Source organism: Sphaerodactylus townsendi, linkage group LG02 (genome assembly GCF_021028975.2).
Source record: "Sphaerodactylus townsendi isolate TG3544 linkage group LG02, MPM_Stown_v2.3, whole genome shotgun sequence".
NCBI lineage: Eukaryota > Metazoa > Chordata > Lepidosauria > Squamata > Sphaerodactylidae > Sphaerodactylus > Sphaerodactylus townsendi.
The window spans coordinates 171,343,160-171,365,676 of NC_059426.1; the positions used below are offsets into that span (position 1 = coordinate 171,343,160).

The 22,517-nt window shown below is 84.2% G+C and overlaps 1 protein-coding gene across 1 annotated transcript in view; it reads right to left on the minus strand.

The window, feature by feature from the left end:
* Positions 1-22,517, minus strand: part of MNAT1 (MNAT1 component of CDK activating kinase) — a 182,234-nt gene that overhangs the window by 116,657 nt on the left and 43,060 nt on the right. The window contains exons 2-4 of the mRNA XM_048484659.1: positions 20,914-21,066; positions 20,361-20,431; positions 20,128-20,271 (exon numbers count right to left, since the gene is read on the minus strand). Of these exons, the coding sequence (XP_048340616.1) occupies positions 20,128-20,271; positions 20,361-20,431; positions 20,914-21,066 (368 nt within the window). The remainder of the gene's footprint in view (positions 1-20,127; positions 20,272-20,360; positions 20,432-20,913; positions 21,067-22,517) is intronic.

A 22,517-nucleotide genomic window follows, 5' to 3' on the forward strand; every position in this document is an offset into this window, starting at 1 on the left:
CCACCCCCCCCCCCCCCCACCCCCCCCCCCCCCCACCCCCCCCCCCCCCCACCCCCCCCCCCCCCCACCCCCCCCCCCCCCCACCCCCCCCCCCCCCCACCCCCCCCCCCCCCCACCCCCCCCCCCCCCCACCCCCCCCCCCCCCCACCCCCCCCCCCCCCCACCCCCCCCCCCCCCCACCCCCCCCCCCCCCCACCCCCCCCCCCCCCCACCCCCCCCCCCCCCCACCCCCCCCCCCCCCCACCCCCCCCCCCCCCCACCCCCCCCCCCCCCCACCCCCCCCCCCCCCCACCCCCCCCCCCCCCCACCCCCCCCCCCCCCCACCCCCCCCCCCCCCCACCCCCCCCCCCCCCCACCCCCCCCCCCCCCCACCCCCCCCCCCCCCCACCCCCCCCCCCCCCCACCCCCCCCCCCCCCCACCCCCCCCCCCCCCCACCCCCCCCCCCCCCCACCCCCCCCCCCCCCCACCCCCCCCCCCCCCCACCCCCCCCCCCCCCCACCCCCCCCCCCCCCCACCCCCCCCCCCCCCCACCCCCCCCCCCCCCCACCCCCCCCCCCCCCCACCCCCCCCCCCCCCCACCCCCCCCCCCCCCCACCCCCCCCCCCCCCCACCCCCCCCCCCCCCCACCCCCCCCCCCCCCCACCCCCCCCCCCCCCCACCCCCCCCCCCCCCCACCCCCCCCCCCCCCCACCCCCCCCCCCCCCCACCCCCCCCCCCCCCCACCCCCCCCCCCCCCCACCCCCCCCCCCCCCCACCCCCCCCCCCCCCCACCCCCCCCCCCCCCCACCCCCCCCCCCCCCCACCCCCCCCCCCCCCCACCCCCCCCCCCCCCCACCCCCCCCCCCCCCCACCCCCCCCCCCCCCCACCCCCCCCCCCCCCCACCCCCCCCCCCCCCCACCCCCCCCCCCCCCCACCCCCCCCCCCCCCCACCCCCCCCCCCCCCCACCCCCCCCCCCCCCCACCCCCCCCCCCCCCCACCCCCCCCCCCCCCCACCCCCCCCCCCCCCCACCCCCCCCCCCCCCCACCCCCCCCCCCCCCCACCCCCCCCCCCCCCCACCCCCCCCCCCCCCCACCCCCCCCCCCCCCCACCCCCCCCCCCCCCCACCCCCCCCCCCCCCCACCCCCCCCCCCCCCCACCCCCCCCCCCCCCCACCCCCCCCCCCCCCCACCCCCCCCCCCCCCCACCCCCCCCCCCCCCCACCCCCCCCCCCCCCCACCCCCCCCCCCCCCCACCCCCCCCCCCCCCCACCCCCCCCCCCCCCCACCCCCCCCCCCCCCCACCCCCCCCCCCCCCCACCCCCCCCCCCCCCCACCCCCCCCCCCCCCCACCCCCCCCCCCCCCCACCCCCCCCCCCCCCCACCCCCCCCCCCCCCCACCCCCCCCCCCCCCCACCCCCCCCCCCCCCCACCCCCCCCCCCCCCCACCCCCCCCCCCCCCCACCCCCCCCCCCCCCCACCCCCCCCCCCCCCCACCCCCCCCCCCCCCCACCCCCCCCCCCCCCCACCCCCCCCCCCCCCCACCCCCCCCCCCCCCCACCCCCCCCCCCCCCCACCCCCCCCCCCCCCCACCCCCCCCCCCCCCCACCCCCCCCCCCCCCCACCCCCCCCCCCCCCCACCCCCCCCCCCCCCCACCCCCCCCCCCCCCCACCCCCCCCCCCCCCCACCCCCCCCCCCCCCCACCCCCCCCCCCCCCCACCCCCCCCCCCCCCCACCCCCCCCCCCCCCCACCCCCCCCCCCCCCCACCCCCCCCCCCCCCCACCCCCCCCCCCCCCCACCCCCCCCCCCCCCCACCCCCCCCCCCCCCCACCCCCCCCCCCCCCCACCCCCCCCCCCCCCCACCCCCCCCCCCCCCCACCCCCCCCCCCCCCCACCCCCCCCCCCCCCCACCCCCCCCCCCCCCCACCCCCCCCCCCCCCCACCCCCCCCCCCCCCCACCCCCCCCCCCCCCCACCCCCCCCCCCCCCCACCCCCCCCCCCCCCCACCCCCCCCCCCCCCCACCCCCCCCCCCCCCCACCCCCCCCCCCCCCCACCCCCCCCCCCCCCCACCCCCCCCCCCCCCCACCCCCCCCCCCCCCCACCCCCCCCCCCCCCCACCCCCCCCCCCCCCCACCCCCCCCCCCCCCCACCCCCCCCCCCCCCCACCCCCCCCCCCCCCCACCCCCCCCCCCCCCCACCCCCCCCCCCCCCCACCCCCCCCCCCCCCCACCCCCCCCCCCCCCCACCCCCCCCCCCCCCCACCCCCCCCCCCCCCCACCCCCCCCCCCCCCCACCCCCCCCCCCCCCCACCCCCCCCCCCCCCCACCCCCCCCCCCCCCCACCCCCCCCCCCCCCCACCCCCCCCCCCCCCCACCCCCCCCCCCCCCCACCCCCCCCCCCCCCCACCCCCCCCCCCCCCCACCCCCCCCCCCCCCCACCCCCCCCCCCCCCCACCCCCCCCCCCCCCCACCCCCCCCCCCCCCCACCCCCCCCCCCCCCCACCCCCCCCCCCCCCCACCCCCCCCCCCCCCCACCCCCCCCCCCCCCCACCCCCCCCCCCCCCCACCCCCCCCCCCCCCCACCCCCCCCCCCCCCCACCCCCCCCCCCCCCCACCCCCCCCCCCCCCCACCCCCCCCCCCCCCCACCCCCCCCCCCCCCCACCCCCCCCCCCCCCCACCCCCCCCCCCCCCCACCCCCCCCCCCCCCCACCCCCCCCCCCCCCCACCCCCCCCCCCCCCCACCCCCCCCCCCCCCCACCCCCCCCCCCCCCCACCCCCCCCCCCCCCCACCCCCCCCCCCCCCCACCCCCCCCCCCCCCCACCCCCCCCCCCCCCCACCCCCCCCCCCCCCCACCCCCCCCCCCCCCCACCCCCCCCCCCCCCCACCCCCCCCCCCCCCCACCCCCCCCCCCCCCCACCCCCCCCCCCCCCCACCCCCCCCCCCCCCCACCCCCCCCCCCCCCCACCCCCCCCCCCCCCCACCCCCCCCCCCCCCCACCCCCCCCCCCCCCCACCCCCCCCCCCCCCCACCCCCCCCCCCCCCCACCCCCCCCCCCCCCCACCCCCCCCCCCCCCCACCCCCCCCCCCCCCCACCCCCCCCCCCCCCCACCCCCCCCCCCCCCCACCCCCCCCCCCCCCCACCCCCCCCCCCCCCCACCCCCCCCCCCCCCCACCCCCCCCCCCCCCCACCCCCCCCCCCCCCCACCCCCCCCCCCCCCCACCCCCCCCCCCCCCCACCCCCCCCCCCCCCCACCCCCCCCCCCCCCCACCCCCCCCCCCCCCCACCCCCCCCCCCCCCCACCCCCCCCCCCCCCCACCCCCCCCCCCCCCCACCCCCCCCCCCCCCCACCCCCCCCCCCCCCCACCCCCCCCCCCCCCCACCCCCCCCCCCCCCCACCCCCCCCCCCCCCCACCCCCCCCCCCCCCCACCCCCCCCCCCCCCCACCCCCCCCCCCCCCCACCCCCCCCCCCCCCCACCCCCCCCCCCCCCCACCCCCCCCCCCCCCCACCCCCCCCCCCCCCCACCCCCCCCCCCCCCCACCCCCCCCCCCCCCCACCCCCCCCCCCCCCCACCCCCCCCCCCCCCCACCCCCCCCCCCCCCCACCCCCCCCCCCCCCCACCCCCCCCCCCCCCCACCCCCCCCCCCCCCCACCCCCCCCCCCCCCCACCCCCCCCCCCCCCCACCCCCCCCCCCCCCCACCCCCCCCCCCCCCCACCCCCCCCCCCCCCCACCCCCCCCCCCCCCCACCCCCCCCCCCCCCCACCCCCCCCCCCCCCCACCCCCCCCCCCCCCCACCCCCCCCCCCCCCCACCCCCCCCCCCCCCCACCCCCCCCCCCCCCCACCCCCCCCCCCCCCCACCCCCCCCCCCCCCCACCCCCCCCCCCCCCCACCCCCCCCCCCCCCCACCCCCCCCCCCCCCCACCCCCCCCCCCCCCCACCCCCCCCCCCCCCCACCCCCCCCCCCCCCCACCCCCCCCCCCCCCCACCCCCCCCCCCCCCCACCCCCCCCCCCCCCCACCCCCCCCCCCCCCCACCCCCCCCCCCCCCCACCCCCCCCCCCCCCCACCCCCCCCCCCCCCCACCCCCCCCCCCCCCCACCCCCCCCCCCCCCCACCCCCCCCCCCCCCCACCCCCCCCCCCCCCCACCCCCCCCCCCCCCCACCCCCCCCCCCCCCCACCCCCCCCCCCCCCCACCCCCCCCCCCCCCCACCCCCCCCCCCCCCCACCCCCCCCCCCCCCCACCCCCCCCCCCCCCCACCCCCCCCCCCCCCCACCCCCCCCCCCCCCCACCCCCCCCCCCCCCCACCCCCCCCCCCCCCCACCCCCCCCCCCCCCCACCCCCCCCCCCCCCCACCCCCCCCCCCCCCCACCCCCCCCCCCCCCCACCCCCCCCCCCCCCCACCCCCCCCCCCCCCCACCCCCCCCCCCCCCCACCCCCCCCCCCCCCCACCCCCCCCCCCCCCCACCCCCCCCCCCCCCCACCCCCCCCCCCCCCCACCCCCCCCCCCCCCCACCCCCCCCCCCCCCCACCCCCCCCCCCCCCCACCCCCCCCCCCCCCCACCCCCCCCCCCCCCCACCCCCCCCCCCCCCCACCCCCCCCCCCCCCCACCCCCCCCCCCCCCCACCCCCCCCCCCCCCCACCCCCCCCCCCCCCCACCCCCCCCCCCCCCCACCCCCCCCCCCCCCCACCCCCCCCCCCCCCCACCCCCCCCCCCCCCCACCCCCCCCCCCCCCCACCCCCCCCCCCCCCCACCCCCCCCCCCCCCCACCCCCCCCCCCCCCCACCCCCCCCCCCCCCCACCCCCCCCCCCCCCCACCCCCCCCCCCCCCCACCCCCCCCCCCCCCCACCCCCCCCCCCCCCCACCCCCCCCCCCCCCCACCCCCCCCCCCCCCCACCCCCCCCCCCCCCCACCCCCCCCCCCCCCCACCCCCCCCCCCCCCCACCCCCCCCCCCCCCCACCCCCCCCCCCCCCCACCCCCCCCCCCCCCCACCCCCCCCCCCCCCCACCCCCCCCCCCCCCCACCCCCCCCCCCCCCCACCCCCCCCCCCCCCCACCCCCCCCCCCCCCCACCCCCCCCCCCCCCCACCCCCCCCCCCCCCCACCCCCCCCCCCCCCCACCCCCCCCCCCCCCCACCCCCCCCCCCCCCCACCCCCCCCCCCCCCCACCCCCCCCCCCCCCCACCCCCCCCCCCCCCCACCCCCCCCCCCCCCCACCCCCCCCCCCCCCCACCCCCCCCCCCCCCCACCCCCCCCCCCCCCCACCCCCCCCCCCCCCCACCCCCCCCCCCCCCCACCCCCCCCCCCCCCCACCCCCCCCCCCCCCCACCCCCCCCCCCCCCCACCCCCCCCCCCCCCCACCCCCCCCCCCCCCCACCCCCCCCCCCCCCCACCCCCCCCCCCCCCCACCCCCCCCCCCCCCCACCCCCCCCCCCCCCCACCCCCCCCCCCCCCCACCCCCCCCCCCCCCCACCCCCCCCCCCCCCCACCCCCCCCCCCCCCCACCCCCCCCCCCCCCCACCCCCCCCCCCCCCCACCCCCCCCCCCCCCCACCCCCCCCCCCCCCCACCCCCCCCCCCCCCCACCCCCCCCCCCCCCCACCCCCCCCCCCCCCCACCCCCCCCCCCCCCCACCCCCCCCCCCCCCCACCCCCCCCCCCCCCCACCCCCCCCCCCCCCCACCCCCCCCCCCCCCCACCCCCCCCCCCCCCCACCCCCCCCCCCCCCCACCCCCCCCCCCCCCCACCCCCCCCCCCCCCCACCCCCCCCCCCCCCCACCCCCCCCCCCCCCCACCCCCCCCCCCCCCCACCCCCCCCCCCCCCCACCCCCCCCCCCCCCCACCCCCCCCCCCCCCCACCCCCCCCCCCCCCCACCCCCCCCCCCCCCCACCCCCCCCCCCCCCCACCCCCCCCCCCCCCCACCCCCCCCCCCCCCCACCCCCCCCCCCCCCCACCCCCCCCCCCCCCCACCCCCCCCCCCCCCCACCCCCCCCCCCCCCCACCCCCCCCCCCCCCCACCCCCCCCCCCCCCCACCCCCCCCCCCCCCCACCCCCCCCCCCCCCCACCCCCCCCCCCCCCCACCCCCCCCCCCCCCCACCCCCCCCCCCCCCCACCCCCCCCCCCCCCCACCCCCCCCCCCCCCCACCCCCCCCCCCCCCCACCCCCCCCCCCCCCCACCCCCCCCCCCCCCCACCCCCCCCCCCCCCCACCCCCCCCCCCCCCCACCCCCCCCCCCCCCCACCCCCCCCCCCCCCCACCCCCCCCCCCCCCCACCCCCCCCCCCCCCCACCCCCCCCCCCCCCCACCCCCCCCCCCCCCCACCCCCCCCCCCCCCCACCCCCCCCCCCCCCCACCCCCCCCCCCCCCCACCCCCCCCCCCCCCCACCCCCCCCCCCCCCCACCCCCCCCCCCCCCCACCCCCCCCCCCCCCCACCCCCCCCCCCCCCCACCCCCCCCCCCCCCCACCCCCCCCCCCCCCCACCCCCCCCCCCCCCCACCCCCCCCCCCCCCCACCCCCCCCCCCCCCCACCCCCCCCCCCCCCCACCCCCCCCCCCCCCCACCCCCCCCCCCCCCCACCCCCCCCCCCCCCCACCCCCCCCCCCCCCCACCCCCCCCCCCCCCCACCCCCCCCCCCCCCCACCCCCCCCCCCCCCCACCCCCCCCCCCCCCCACCCCCCCCCCCCCCCACCCCCCCCCCCCCCCACCCCCCCCCCCCCCCACCCCCCCCCCCCCCCACCCCCCCCCCCCCCCACCCCCCCCCCCCCCCACCCCCCCCCCCCCCCACCCCCCCCCCCCCCCACCCCCCCCCCCCCCCACCCCCCCCCCCCCCCACCCCCCCCCCCCCCCACCCCCCCCCCCCCCCACCCCCCCCCCCCCCCACCCCCCCCCCCCCCCACCCCCCCCCCCCCCCACCCCCCCCCCCCCCCACCCCCCCCCCCCCCCACCCCCCCCCCCCCCCACCCCCCCCCCCCCCCACCCCCCCCCCCCCCCACCCCCCCCCCCCCCCACCCCCCCCCCCCCCCACCCCCCCCCCCCCCCACCCCCCCCCCCCCCCACCCCCCCCCCCCCCCACCCCCCCCCCCCCCCACCCCCCCCCCCCCCCACCCCCCCCCCCCCCCACCCCCCCCCCCCCCCACCCCCCCCCCCCCCCACCCCCCCCCCCCCCCACCCCCCCCCCCCCCCACCCCCCCCCCCCCCCACCCCCCCCCCCCCCCACCCCCCCCCCCCCCCACCCCCCCCCCCCCCCACCCCCCCCCCCCCCCACCCCCCCCCCCCCCCACCCCCCCCCCCCCCCACCCCCCCCCCCCCCCACCCCCCCCCCCCCCCACCCCCCCCCCCCCCCACCCCCCCCCCCCCCCACCCCCCCCCCCCCCCACCCCCCCCCCCCCCCACCCCCCCCCCCCCCCACCCCCCCCCCCCCCCACCCCCCCCCCCCCCCACCCCCCCCCCCCCCCACCCCCCCCCCCCCCCACCCCCCCCCCCCCCCACCCCCCCCCCCCCCCACCCCCCCCCCCCCCCACCCCCCCCCCCCCCCACCCCCCCCCCCCCCCACCCCCCCCCCCCCCCACCCCCCCCCCCCCCCACCCCCCCCCCCCCCCACCCCCCCCCCCCCCCACCCCCCCCCCCCCCCACCCCCCCCCCCCCCCACCCCCCCCCCCCCCCACCCCCCCCCCCCCCCACCCCCCCCCCCCCCCACCCCCCCCCCCCCCCACCCCCCCCCCCCCCCACCCCCCCCCCCCCCCACCCCCCCCCCCCCCCACCCCCCCCCCCCCCCACCCCCCCCCCCCCCCACCCCCCCCCCCCCCCACCCCCCCCCCCCCCCACCCCCCCCCCCCCCCACCCCCCCCCCCCCCCACCCCCCCCCCCCCCCACCCCCCCCCCCCCCCACCCCCCCCCCCCCCCACCCCCCCCCCCCCCCACCCCCCCCCCCCCCCACCCCCCCCCCCCCCCACCCCCCCCCCCCCCCACCCCCCCCCCCCCCCACCCCCCCCCCCCCCCACCCCCCCCCCCCCCCACCCCCCCCCCCCCCCACCCCCCCCCCCCCCCACCCCCCCCCCCCCCCACCCCCCCCCCCCCCCACCCCCCCCCCCCCCCACCCCCCCCCCCCCCCACCCCCCCCCCCCCCCACCCCCCCCCCCCCCCACCCCCCCCCCCCCCCACCCCCCCCCCCCCCCACCCCCCCCCCCCCCCACCCCCCCCCCCCCCCACCCCCCCCCCCCCCCACCCCCCCCCCCCCCCACCCCCCCCCCCCCCCACCCCCCCCCCCCCCCACCCCCCCCCCCCCCCACCCCCCCCCCCCCCCACCCCCCCCCCCCCCCACCCCCCCCCCCCCCCACCCCCCCCCCCCCCCACCCCCCCCCCCCCCCACCCCCCCCCCCCCCCACCCCCCCCCCCCCCCACCCCCCCCCCCCCCCACCCCCCCCCCCCCCCACCCCCCCCCCCCCCCACCCCCCCCCCCCCCCACCCCCCCCCCCCCCCACCCCCCCCCCCCCCCACCCCCCCCCCCCCCCACCCCCCCCCCCCCCCACCCCCCCCCCCCCCCACCCCCCCCCCCCCCCACCCCCCCCCCCCCCCACCCCCCCCCCCCCCCACCCCCCCCCCCCCCCACCCCCCCCCCCCCCCACCCCCCCCCCCCCCCACCCCCCCCCCCCCCCACCCCCCCCCCCCCCCACCCCCCCCCCCCCCCACCCCCCCCCCCCCCCACCCCCCCCCCCCCCCACCCCCCCCCCCCCCCACCCCCCCCCCCCCCCACCCCCCCCCCCCCCCACCCCCCCCCCCCCCCACCCCCCCCCCCCCCCACCCCCCCCCCCCCCCACCCCCCCCCCCCCCCACCCCCCCCCCCCCCCACCCCCCCCCCCCCCCACCCCCCCCCCCCCCCACCCCCCCCCCCCCCCACCCCCCCCCCCCCCCACCCCCCCCCCCCCCCACCCCCCCCCCCCCCCACCCCCCCCCCCCCCCACCCCCCCCCCCCCCCACCCCCCCCCCCCCCCACCCCCCCCCCCCCCCACCCCCCCCCCCCCCCACCCCCCCCCCCCCCCACCCCCCCCCCCCCCCACCCCCCCCCCCCCCCACCCCCCCCCCCCCCCACCCCCCCCCCCCCCCACCCCCCCCCCCCCCCACCCCCCCCCCCCCCCACCCCCCCCCCCCCCCACCCCCCCCCCCCCCCACCCCCCCCCCCCCCCACCCCCCCCCCCCCCCACCCCCCCCCCCCCCCACCCCCCCCCCCCCCCACCCCCCCCCCCCCCCACCCCCCCCCCCCCCCACCCCCCCCCCCCCCCACCCCCCCCCCCCCCCACCCCCCCCCCCCCCCACCCCCCCCCCCCCCCACCCCCCCCCCCCCCCACCCCCCCCCCCCCCCACCCCCCCCCCCCCCCACCCCCCCCCCCCCCCACCCCCCCCCCCCCCCACCCCCCCCCCCCCCCACCCCCCCCCCCCCCCACCCCCCCCCCCCCCCACCCCCCCCCCCCCCCACCCCCCCCCCCCCCCACCCCCCCCCCCCCCCACCCCCCCCCCCCCCCACCCCCCCCCCCCCCCACCCCCCCCCCCCCCCACCCCCCCCCCCCCCCACCCCCCCCCCCCCCCACCCCCCCCCCCCCCCACCCCCCCCCCCCCCCACCCCCCCCCCCCCCCACCCCCCCCCCCCCCCACCCCCCCCCCCCCCCACCCCCCCCCCCCCCCACCCCCCCCCCCCCCCACCCCCCCCCCCCCCCACCCCCCCCCCCCCCCACCCCCCCCCCCCCCCACCCCCCCCCCCCCCCACCCCCCCCCCCCCCCACCCCCCCCCCCCCCCACCCCCCCCCCCCCCCACCCCCCCCCCCCCCCACCCCCCCCCCCCCCCACCCCCCCCCCCCCCCACCCCCCCCCCCCCCCACCCCCCCCCCCCCCCACCCCCCCCCCCCCCCACCCCCCCCCCCCCCCACCCCCCCCCCCCCCCACCCCCCCCCCCCCCCACCCCCCCCCCCCCCCACCCCCCCCCCCCCCCACCCCCCCCCCCCCCCACCCCCCCCCCCCCCCACCCCCCCCCCCCCCCACCCCCCCCCCCCCCCACCCCCCCCCCCCCCCACCCCCCCCCCCCCCCACCCCCCCCCCCCCCCACCCCCCCCCCCCCCCACCCCCCCCCCCCCCCACCCCCCCCCCCCCCCACCCCCCCCCCCCCCCACCCCCCCCCCCCCCCACCCCCCCCCCCCCCCACCCCCCCCCCCCCCCACCCCCCCCCCCCCCCACCCCCCCCCCCCCCCACCCCCCCCCCCCCCCACCCCCCCCCCCCCCCACCCCCCCCCCCCCCCACCCCCCCCCCCCCCCACCCCCCCCCCCCCCCACCCCCCCCCCCCCCCACCCCCCCCCCCCCCCACCCCCCCCCCCCCCCACCCCCCCCCCCCCCCACCCCCCCCCCCCCCCACCCCCCCCCCCCCCCACCCCCCCCCCCCCCCACCCCCCCCCCCCCCCACCCCCCCCCCCCCCCACCCCCCCCCCCCCCCACCCCCCCCCCCCCCCACCCCCCCCCCCCCCCACCCCCCCCCCCCCCCACCCCCCCCCCCCCCCACCCCCCCCCCCCCCCACCCCCCCCCCCCCCCACCCCCCCCCCCCCCCACCCCCCCCCCCCCCCACCCCCCCCCCCCCCCACCCCCCCCCCCCCCCACCCCCCCCCCCCCCCACCCCCCCCCCCCCCCACCCCCCCCCCCCCCCACCCCCCCCCCCCCCCACCCCCCCCCCCCCCCACCCCCCCCCCCCCCCACCCCCCCCCCCCCCCACCCCCCCCCCCCCCCACCCCCCCCCCCCCCCACCCCCCCCCCCCCCCACCCCCCCCCCCCCCCACCCCCCCCCCCCCCCACCCCCCCCCCCCCCCACCCCCCCCCCCCCCCACCCCCCCCCCCCCCCACCCCCCCCCCCCCCCACCCCCCCCCCCCCCCACCCCCCCCCCCCCCCACCCCCCCCCCCCCCCACCCCCCCCCCCCCCCACCCCCCCCCCCCCCCACCCCCCCCCCCCCCCACCCCCCCCCCCCCCCACCCCCCCCCCCCCCCACCCCCCCCCCCCCCCACCCCCCCCCCCCCCCACCCCCCCCCCCCCCCACCCCCCCCCCCCCCCACCCCCCCCCCCCCCCACCCCCCCCCCCCCCCACCCCCCCCCCCCCCCACCCCCCCCCCCCCCCACCCCCCCCCCCCCCCACCCCCCCCCCCCCCCACCCCCCCCCCCCCCCACCCCCCCCCCCCCCCACCCCCCCCCCCCCCCACCCCCCCCCCCCCCCACCCCCCCCCCCCCCCACCCCCCCCCCCCCCCACCCCCCCCCCCCCCCACCCCCCCCCCCCCCCACCCCCCCCCCCCCCCACCCCCCCCCCCCCCCACCCCCCCCCCCCCCCACCCCCCCCCCCCCCCACCCCCCCCCCCCCCCACCCCCCCCCCCCCCCACCCCCCCCCCCCCCCACCCCCCCCCCCCCCCACCCCCCCCCCCCCCCACCCCCCCCCCCCCCCACCCCCCCCCCCCCCCACCCCCCCCCCCCCCCACCCCCCCCCCCCCCCACCCCCCCCCCCCCCCACCCCCCCCCCCCCCCACCCCCCCCCCCCCCCACCCCCCCCCCCCCCCACCCCCCCCCCCCCCCACCCCCCCCCCCCCCCACCCCCCCCCCCCCCCACCCCCCCCCCCCCCCACCCCCCCCCCCCCCCACCCCCCCCCCCCCCCACCCCCCCCCCCCCCCACCCCCCCCCCCCCCCACCCCCCCCCCCCCCCACCCCCCCCCCCCCCCACCCCCCCCCCCCCCCACCCCCCCCCCCCCCCACCCCCCCCCCCCCCCACCCCCCCCCCCCCCCACCCCCCCCCCCCCCCACCCCCCCCCCCCCCCACCCCCCCCCCCCCCCACCCCCCCCCCCCCCCACCCCCCCCCCCCCCCACCCCCCCCCCCCCCCACCCCCCCCCCCCCCCACCCCCCCCCCCCCCCACCCCCCCCCCCCCCCACCCCCCCCCCCCCCCACCCCCCCCCCCCCCCACCCCCCCCCCCCCCCACCCCCCCCCCCCCCCACCCCCCCCCCCCCCCACCCCCCCCCCCCCCCACCCCCCCCCCCCCCCACCCCCCCCCCCCCCCACCCCCCCCCCCCCCCACCCCCCCCCCCCCCCACCCCCCCCCCCCCCCACCCCCCCCCCCCCCCACCCCCCCCCCCCCCCACCCCCCCCCCCCCCCACCCCCCCCCCCCCCCACCCCCCCCCCCCCCCACCCCCCCCCCCCCCCACCCCCCCCCCCCCCCACCCCCCCCCCCCCCCACCCCCCCCCCCCCCCACCCCCCCCCCCCCCCACCCCCCCCCCCCCCCACCCCCCCCCCCCCCCACCCCCCCCCCCCCCCACCCCCCCCCCCCCCCACCCCCCCCCCCCCCCACCCCCCCCCCCCCCCACCCCCCCCCCCCCCCACCCCCCCCCCCCCCCACCCCCCCCCCCCCCCACCCCCCCCCCCCCCCACCCCCCCCCCCCCCCACCCCCCCCCCCCCCCACCCCCCCCCCCCCCCACCCCCCCCCCCCCCCACCCCCCCCCCCCCCCACCCCCCCCCCCCCCCACCCCCCCCCCCCCCCACCCCCCCCCCCCCCCACCCCCCCCCCCCCCCACCCCCCCCCCCCCCCACCCCCCCCCCCCCCCACCCCCCCCCCCCCCCACCCCCCCCCCCCCCCACCCCCCCCCCCCCCCACCCCCCCCCCCCCCCACCCCCCCCCCCCCCCACCCCCCCCCCCCCCCACCCCCCCCCCCCCCCACCCCCCCCCCCCCCCACCCCCCCCCCCCCCCACCCCCCCCCCCCCCCACCCCCCCCCCCCCCCACCCCCCCCCCCCCCCACCCCCCCCCCCCCCCACCCCCCCCCCCCCCCACCCCCCCCCCCCCCCACCCCCCCCCCCCCCCACCCCCCCCCCCCCCCACCCCCCCCCCCCCCCACCCCCCCCCCCCCCCACCCCCCCCCCCCCCCACCCCCCCCCCCCCCCACCCCCCCCCCCCCCCACCCCCCCCCCCCCCCACCCCCCCCCCCCCCCACCCCCCCCCCCCCCCACCCCCCCCCCCCCCCACCCCCCCCCCCCCCCACCCCCCCCCCCCCCCACCCCCCCCCCCCCCCACCCCCCCCCCCCCCCACCCCCCCCCCCCCCCACCCCCCCCCCCCCCCACCCCCCCCCCCCCCCACCCCCCCCCCCCCCCACCCCCCCCCCCCCCCACCCCCCCCCCCCCCCACCCCCCCCCCCCCCCACCCCCCCCCCCCCCCACCCCCCCCCCCCCCCACCCCCCCCCCCCCCCACCCCCCCCCCCCCCCACCCCCCCCCCCCCCCACCCCCCCCCCCCCCCACCCCCCCCCCCCCCCACCCCCCCCCCCCCCCACCCCCCCCCCCCCCCACCCCCCCCCCCCCCCACCCCCCCCCCCCCCCACCCCCCCCCCCCCCCACCCCCCCCCCCCCCCACCCCCCCCCCCCCCCACCCCCCCCCCCCCCCACCCCCCCCCCCCCCCACCCCCCCCCCCCCCCACCCCCCCCCCCCCCCACCCCCCCCCCCCCCCACCCCCCCCCCCCCCCACCCCCCCCCCCCCCCACCCCCCCCCCCCCCCACCCCCCCCCCCCCCCACCCCCCCCCCCCCCCACCCCCCCCCCCCCCCACCCCCCCCCCCCCCCACCCCCCCCCCCCCCCACCCCCCCCCCCCCCCACCCCCCCCCCCCCCCACCCCCCCCCCCCCCCACCCCCCCCCCCCCCCACCCCCCCCCCCCCCCACCCCCCCCCCCCCCCACCCCCCCCCCCCCCCACCCCCCCCCCCCCCCACCCCCCCCCCCCCCCACCCCCCCCCCCCCCCACCCCCCCCCCCCCCCACCCCCCCCCCCCCCCACCCCCCCCCCCCCCCACCCCCCCCCCCCCCCACCCCCCCCCCCCCCCACCCCCCCCCCCCCCCACCCCCCCCCCCCCCCACCCCCCCCCCCCCCCACCCCCCCCCCCCCCCACCCCCCCCCCCCCCCACCCCCCCCCCCCCCCACCCCCCCCCCCCCCCACCCCCCCCCCCCCCCACCCCCCCCCCCCCCCACCCCCCCCCCCCCCCACCCCCCCCCCCCCCCACCCCCCCCCCCCCCCACCCCCCCCCCCCCCCACCCCCCCCCCCCCCCACCCCCCCCCCCCCCCACCCCCCCCCCCCCCCACCCCCCCCCCCCCCCACCCCCCCCCCCCCCCACCCCCCCCCCCCCCCACCCCCCCCCCCCCCCACCCCCCCCCCCCCCCACCCCCCCCCCCCCCCACCCCCCCCCCCCCCCACCCCCCCCCCCCCCCACCCCCCCCCCCCCCCACCCCCCCCCCCCCCCACCCCCCCCCCCCCCCACCCCCCCCCCCCCCCACCCCCCCCCCCCCCCACCCCCCCCCCCCCCCACCCCCCCCCCCCCCCACCCCCCCCCCCCCCCACCCCCCCCCCCCCCCACCCCCCCCCCCCCCCACCCCCCCCCCCCCCCACCCCCCCCCCCCCCCACCCCCCCCCCCCCCCACCCCCCCCCCCCCCCACCCCCCCCCCCCCCCACCCCCCCCCCCCCCCACCCCCCCCCCCCCCCACCCCCCCCCCCCCCCACCCCCCCCCCCCCCCACCCCCCCCCCCCCCCACCCCCCCCCCCCCCCACCCCCCCCCCCCCCCACCCCCCCCCCCCCCCACCCCCCCCCCCCCCCACCCCCCCCCCCCCCCACCCCCCCCCCCCCCCACCCCCCCCCCCCCCCACCCCCCCCCCCCCCCACCCCCCCCCCCCCCCACCCCCCCCCCCCCCCACCCCCCCCCCCCCCCACCCCCCCCCCCCCCCACCCCCCCCCCCCCCCACCCCCCCCCCCCCCCACCCCCCCCCCCCCCCACCCCCCCCCCCCCCCACCCCCCCCCCCCCCCACCCCCCCCCCCCCCCACCCCCCCCCCCCCCCACCCCCCCCCCCCCCCACCCCCCCCCCCCCCCACCCCCCCCCCCCCCCACCCCCCCCCCCCCCCACCCCCCCCCCCCCCCACCCCCCCCCCCCCCCACCCCCCCCCCCCCCCACCCCCCCCCCCCCCCACCCCCCCCCCCCCCCACCCCCCCCCCCCCCCACCCCCCCCCCCCCCCACCCCCCCCCCCCCCCACCCCCCCCCCCCCCCACCCCCCCCCCCCCCCACCCCCCCCCCCCCCCACCCCCCCCCCCCCCCACCCCCCCCCCCCCCCACCCCCCCCCCCCCCCACCCCCCCCCCCCCCCACCCCCCCCCCCCCCCACCCCCCCCCCCCCCCACCCCCCCCCCCCCCCACCCCCCCCCCCCCCCACCCCCCCCCCCCCCCACCCCCCCCCCCCCCCACCCCCCCCCCCCCCCACCCCCCCCCCCCCCCACCCCCCCCCCCCCCCACCCCCCCCCCCCCCCACCCCCCCCCCCCCCCACCCCCCCCCCCCCCCACCCCCCCCCCCCCCCACCCCCCCCCCCCCCCACCCCCCCCCCCCCCCACCCCCCCCCCCCCCCACCCCCCCCCCCCCCCACCCCCCCCCCCCCCCACCCCCCCCCCCCCCCACCCCCCCCCCCCCCCACCCCCCCCCCCCCCCACCCCCCCCCCCCCCCACCCCCCCCCCCCCCCACCCCCCCCCCCCCCCACCCCCCCCCCCCCCCACCCCCCCCCCCCCCCACCCCCCCCCCCCCCCACCCCCCCCCCCCCCCACCCCCCCCCCCCCCCACCCCCCCCCCCCCCCACCCCCCCCCCCCCCCACCCCCCCCCCCCCCCACCCCCCCCCCCCCCCACCCCCCCCCCCCCCCACCCCCCCCCCCCCCCACCCCCCCCCCCCCCCACCCCCCCCCCCCCCCACCCCCCCCCCCCCCCACCCCCCCCCCCCCCCACCCCCCCCCCCCCCCACCCCCCCCCCCCCCCACCCCCCCCCCCCCCCACCCCCCCCCCCCCCCACCCCCCCCCCCCCCCACCCCCCCCCCCCCCCACCCCCCCCCCCCCCCACCCCCCCCCCCCCCCACCCCCCCCCCCCCCCACCCCCCCCCCCCCCCACCCCCCCCCCCCCCCACCCCCCCCCCCCCCCACCCCCCCCCCCCCCCACCCCCCCCCCCCCCCACCCCCCCCCCCCCCCACCCCCCCCCCCCCCCACCCCCCCCCCCCCCCACCCCCCCCCCCCCCCACCCCCCCCCCCCCCCACCCCCCCCCCCCCCCACCCCCCCCCCCCCCCACCCCCCCCCCCCCCCACCCCCCCCCCCCCCCACCCCCCCCCCCCCCCACCCCCCCCCCCCCCCACCCCCCCCCCCCCCCACCCCCCCCCCCCCCCACCCCCCCCCCCCCCCACCCCCCCCCCCCCCCACCCCCCCCCCCCCCCACCCCCCCCCCCCCCCACCCCCCCCCCCCCCCACCCCCCCCCCCCCCCACCCCCCCCCCCCCCCACCCCCCCCCCCCCCCACCCCCCCCCCCCCCCACCCCCCCCCCCCCCCACCCCCCCCCCCCCCCACCCCCCCCCCCCCCCACCCCCCCCCCCCCCCACCCCCCCCCCCCCCCACCCCCCCCCCCCCCCACCCCCCCCCCCCCCCACCCCCCCCCCCCCCCACCCCCCCCCCCCCCCACCCCCCCCCCCCCCCACCCCCCCCCCCCCCCACCCCCCCCCCCCCCCACCCCCCCCCCCCCCCACCCCCCCCCCCCCCCACCCCCCCCCCCCCCCACCCCCCCCCCCCCCCACCCCCCCCCCCCCCCACCCCCCCCCCCCCCCACCCCCCCCCCCCCCCACCCCCCCCCCCCCCCACCCCCCCCCCCCCCCACCCCCCCCCCCCCCCACCCCCCCCCCCCCCCACCCCCCCCCCCCCCCACCCCCCCCCCCCCCCACCCCCCCCCCCCCCCACCCCCCCCCCCCCCCACCCCCCCCCCCCCCCACCCCCCCCCCCCCCCACCCCCCCCCCCCCCCACCCCCCCCCCCCCCCACCCCCCCCCCCCCCCACCCCCCCCCCCCCCCACCCCCCCCCCCCCCCACCCCCCCCCCCCCCCACCCCCCCCCCCCCCCACCCCCCCCCCCCCCCACCCCCCCCCCCCCCCACCCCCCCCCCCCCCCACCCCCCCCCCCCCCCACCCCCCCCCCCCCCCACCCCCCCCCCCCCCCACCCCCCCCCCCCCCCACCCCCCCCCCCCCCCACCCCCCCCCCCCCCCACCCCCCCCCCCCCCCACCCCCCCCCCCCCCCACCCCCCCCCCCCCCCACCCCCCCCCCCCCCCACCCCCCCCCCCCCCCACCCCCCCCCCCCCCCACCCCCCCCCCCCCCCACCCCCCCCCCCCCCCACCCCCCCCCCCCCCCACCCCCCCCCCCCCCCACCCCCCCCCCCCCCCACCCCCCCCCCCCCCCACCCCCCCCCCCCCCCACCCCCCCCCCCCCCCCCCCCCCCCCCCCCCCACCCCCCCCCCCCCCCACCCCCCCCCCCCCCCACCCCCCCGCCCCCCCCCCCGCCCCCACCACCCCCCCCCCCCCCCGCCCCCCCCCCCCCCCCCCCCCCCCCCCCCCCCCCCCCCCTCCCCCCTCCCCCCCCCCCCCCCACTCCCCCTCCCCCCCCACCCCCCCCCCCCCCACACCCCCCCTCCCCCCCCCCCCACCCCCCCCCCGCCCCCCCCGCCAACACCCCCCCCCCCCCCCACACCCCCCCTCCCCCCCCCCCCACACCCCCCCCACCCCCCCCCCCCCCCACCCCCCCCCCCAGCTGGCAGAGCTTGCAATTTGTGGGATGTGTTTGTATTGCAAGCTGTTCTGGAGGACTCAGATGGTCAAAAAGATGGCAGTACAATATTTTAACAGTACAAATCAATGTATAAATATTATATGTACTTAATCAGAAGCAGATAAACACACTCCGATACTATCACTCAGGATCAGACAAAATCTTGATTTCAATACTAATGTCTTAACACAGTCCACTCTTTTCTTGATGACATTTCTGAACACTGGTTAACCTCAAAGGCCAAAATATGGGGTATAAATACTTCCACAAAAAACAACCCTGGGCAAATACAGCACCTTCACCACAAGGTAAGGGGTGCTGTCTTTCCGAGTGTGTCCATCACCCTTCATATCCCTCTTAAGATCACAATATGTTAAAGTTAATTGTAGACTTTCCTTCTTTTTATCACTTTTCTAGAGCAACGGAGTCCACAATGAGGAAAGTGCTTACTGAACTGATACAAAATCACCTTCTAAAGGCGTTTTGGAAGTGAGGCTAAGAGCACTATCACACATGAGAATGGCATTTTTCAAGCCACTTTCAATGCACTTTACAGCTGGGTTACTGTGAAAAGAGCAAAATCCACTTGCAAACAATTGTGAAAGTGGATTGAAAATGCATTATTCTGGAAATGCCAAAGTGCCCCAAGAACACTTCATACACTTCATGAAACCAACAGGATGGAAAGGCACAGCTGGCTAGGAAAAAAACACAACATATCTATTTTTACAATGGATTGACAGGCCAATTGCCAATTTATCAGCACATCACAAAAAGAGAAAGACTGGAAAGCCAACTTTAAAATGTCTGAATGAAAGAAGAAGAAGAGAGAGAAGAAACTCTCCTGGGGGGCACAGCACTATGAAAAATACATGGACCCACACAGGAGGCTTACAGCCCTATGCAAGCCAGACCTTTTTGTCTGTTGGAGTCAACACTGCCCACTCTCACTGGACACAGCTCTGCTGGAGTCTCAGTTAGAAAGTCTTCCACACATAGCCTCCTGCTTGATTTTTTAAACTGGAGATGCCAACAATTGAACTGGGGACTTTCTGAATGCCAGCTAGATGCTCTTCCACTGAGTCATGCCCCCAAACTTCTCTCCTTCCCTCCCTTCCATAAAGGCAGAGGAGTCCACAGAATCCTGGCTTCTAGCACTTCTGATGATTGGGAGGCAGAGGGGTGTTGGTAGCTGACTTTTCTGAATGTGCAAAAACACACCTTCCCTGAGGGGGGGGGGAAAGTGGAAATATTTTATACTACAACCAATGGTGGAACAGTGTGTGTTTCTTCTTTTACTTACATTTTCCCCTTTTTCTTTTTAAGGGAAACACGTCTATTTATTTAAACCCTTATTTATGTTGCTTACCTGGCGTAGCCTTGTGTGGAATGGGGGGGGGAGATAGGAGAAAAGCTGACCCCCTCTTAACAGCCCAGCTCAGTCATAGCACTTACTTGAGAGTAACTGCTTTAATTCAATAGGATTTACTTCAGAGTATACACTTCCAGAGTATAAACTTCCAGAGTTTAAGCTGACCCCCTCTTAACAGGCCAGCTCAATGCCAGAAACACTTGCTTGAAAGTGGCACACTACTGAATTCAATTAGAGTTTAATACAAGAGTATGCAGCTTGAGGTTTTGCACTTCAAAATAGCACAGTTGACTAGAAGAGGGATTTTTGGGGAGCAACTGTTTAATTGCAGTGGTTGAGTTTACCTTTGATGGGGATGGGTACACGAGTTCTGCAGTTGAAAGCTGAAATCCCAATTCCAGAAAATGTCGAAGTCCTGCTGCCCCAAACAGTCCAGAGTCCCTTACTCACAAGCCGAGTCCTGCTGAGCTCAGTCGAGGTAAGCCCCCCCTCCCCCCAGTCCCTCTTGTCCTGTAAGCAGCCCATGCACTCCCAGGAGCAAGTCAAAGGAGGTGAGAGGAAGAAAGAGGATCTCGTTCAAAAAAGAGTTTTAAAAAAAAAAAAAGGCCAGAACAAAAGCAGGGGGCAGCTCTGGGAAAGGACAGGAAAGGAGAGTTTCTTCCTCCCCTGCCCCTTTAAAGTCTACCGTAGATGAAAGCGAGGGGGAGCAGGGAAGGAGGAGAAGTCAAAGCGCTTTGCGCCCCAGTAACGTCCACAACAGCCAAGACACAAAACAAGGCACCAACTTCTGCAAGAGTAGCAGCAGGGAAAACTGCTTGTGGAGGGAGGTTCGTGGGTCGGCAAATGGAGGGAAGCCTGGACGCCCTTCATTCTTACACATGTGTCGCTCGCATCCACACACCCTCCTCCGGCTGAATCTCGCCCCCAACCAGATCCAGATGCATCTCTGGGCGCCAAAACTGAAAAGGCTCCTGCCCCACTGTGGTCAGCATGCCAGCCCAGCACAACCCAGGAGACACACACACCCCCGCCTGGCCAGCACCCCCCTTCTCCCCATTGTTGTTGTTTCCCATCTGGGCGGCTCCCTCACCGTGGTGCTGCACTTGCCTCTCGTAGCCCTCCTTGATGCCAGAGCAGGGCGGCAGCCGCAGGGCGCTGGCAAACAAGTTGGTGCTGTATGTGGCGCTGGAGGGTTCTGTAGCCGATAAAAGATGCTGGGGAGGCGCGGCGGCAGCTACAAAACAGGAGGAGAAGGGGCAGTGGGGAGCAGAGGGGGAGCGGCGGAGAAGGGTCACAGCCATGGCTAGGGCTGAGCTCGCTGGCATCCCATAGGGGAAAGTGGAGCCCAGTGCGAGAAATCTCGCGAGGCCGAGGAGACGACGAGGACAGCCTTGCTGGTGAGAGAAGCAGGAAGTGGTCACTGCGGCTGCTCGTTGGCTGTCTCCCTCTTCCGGGAGGCAGGGAGAGCACTCCCTCGGCTGGAAGGCAAAAGGCGCAGGCCTCCTCTCCGGCATCGTGCAGTCAAACCGAGCCACGCCCCTCCTCCTTCCCGGAAGTGTGCAGGGAATTTTTCCGCCCCCCACGTGACCTTGCAAGCCTGCGCCCGGGACAAGCCGCCCCGGATGTCCCCGTTGGCGCTTCGCCACTGCATTAAACCACAATGCAGTACGCATATTGTAGCTCAGGACAGGCATAAGAACATAAGAACTAGCCTGCTGGATCAGACCAGAGTCCATCTAGTCCAGCACTCTGCTAAAAGAAGAATGTTTTGTAAACTGTTCGAAATAATCTCTTGCCTAAACACAGCTAAAGCTAATCCCCATAAGAAGAACAGGAAAACCCAGACCTATCTTGTTAGGGCTCACTTGGCACTCACATTTTTAACACCTTCTTCCGGATTTCCACCTCCTTGTCAACAGCCGGGTCCTCAAAGAGTTGCACTCTGAAGTTGCTCTTGCGCAAGGGGGTGCCACATTCTTGGCAGTTCCCGGCCCCCCTGACAAACAGCAGTTCCACGCAGCTTTCACACCTGAAAGAGAGAAGGCACCCCAGTGTAAAAAGGGAGGCTTGAAAACATACATACAAAAGAAAGAATGATACGCAGCCCACTGCTAAAGGCAATCTCTGCATCAGGTAAACACGCATGTGAAAAACAGAAACATTCGCGGCATAGGTGGAAAAGTTCCGGGCACACAATAGTGCAGGGGTAGGGAACCTTTAACACTCAAAGAGCCATTTGGACCCGTTTTCCACGGGAAAAGAAAACACTTGGAGCCGCAAATAATTTTTGACATTTAAAATAAAGATAACATTGTATATATTGGGCTTTTTTACCTTTTACTCCACTCATTCTGAGAAGCGCATGGATGCACCCGCCCTGCTGCCTGTAGGGCGGGCAAGGATGGGGCCAGTGGCTCGGCCTTGCCGGCCGCTGGGAAAGCGCCCGCCCTGCTCGAACAAGGTGGGCAAGAGGGGAAGCCCGCGGCGCTGCTCAGCCGCCTGCGGGCAATTGGTGCGCCCGCCCTGCTGCCTGCAGGGCGGGCAAGGATGAAGCCGGCGGCTCAGCTCGTGGAGCCGCAGTGCAAGGGCAGAAGAGCCGCATGCAGCCCTCGAGCCGCAGGTTCCCTACCCCTGCAATAGTGCTAATAATAAGCAATTCCAAAGGCGATCCGGGAAAATTCAATATAGGGTGGAGGGGGCGTGGCAAGCTGAGTATCCTTTCCCTTCTCCACCCAGAGGCGGAGCTACCAGGGGATGGGGTGTGCATTGCACCGGGCGTGCGCATAGGGGGCGGAAAATCATCCCCCCGGTGGCACCCCCTCCACACCTTATTGAAACAGTGTAGGCTGGAGAAGCGGCCTGTTCCCTTCAGGCTGAAAACAGCCTGGTGGGAACTACACTTCCCAGGAGACCTTGCGAGCCCCAAAAGTCTCCTGGGAAGTGTAGTTCCCACCAGGCCGTTTTCAGCCTGAAGGGAACAGGCCACTTCTCCAGACTGCACTGTTTCAATAAGGTGAGGGGGGTGGGGGGGGGGGCACCATGGGGAGGGCAGAAAACACAAGAGTGTGCACCAGGTGCAGTATTGTCCAGCTAAGCCTCTGTCTCCACCACATCCACTTTTCTTTCTCCTCGCCCCCCAATCTGGCAGTCTCACTCTTGGGAACCTCCACACATATGTCCCTCACTATACCATTCATCTCCCATTTGCCCACAGCCACTAGTAGGCAAAGGAGGGGCCTCCTGAAAGCCACCATCTACATCATTAAAAAGGCATTACCTTTTTCTTGAAATTCTGAAATTGGCCTAATACGTATAAAGGATTCGCCATCATCACATATTCAGTTAATTTACTCATCCATTACTTTAAATCTGGGTATTTTCTACCTGCCGTGTTGCGGCATACTCTTGCCGCTGTCACCTTGTATTTATTTATTTATGATATTTATACCCTGTCTCACAGTAGCGTCTCTAGGCAACTTA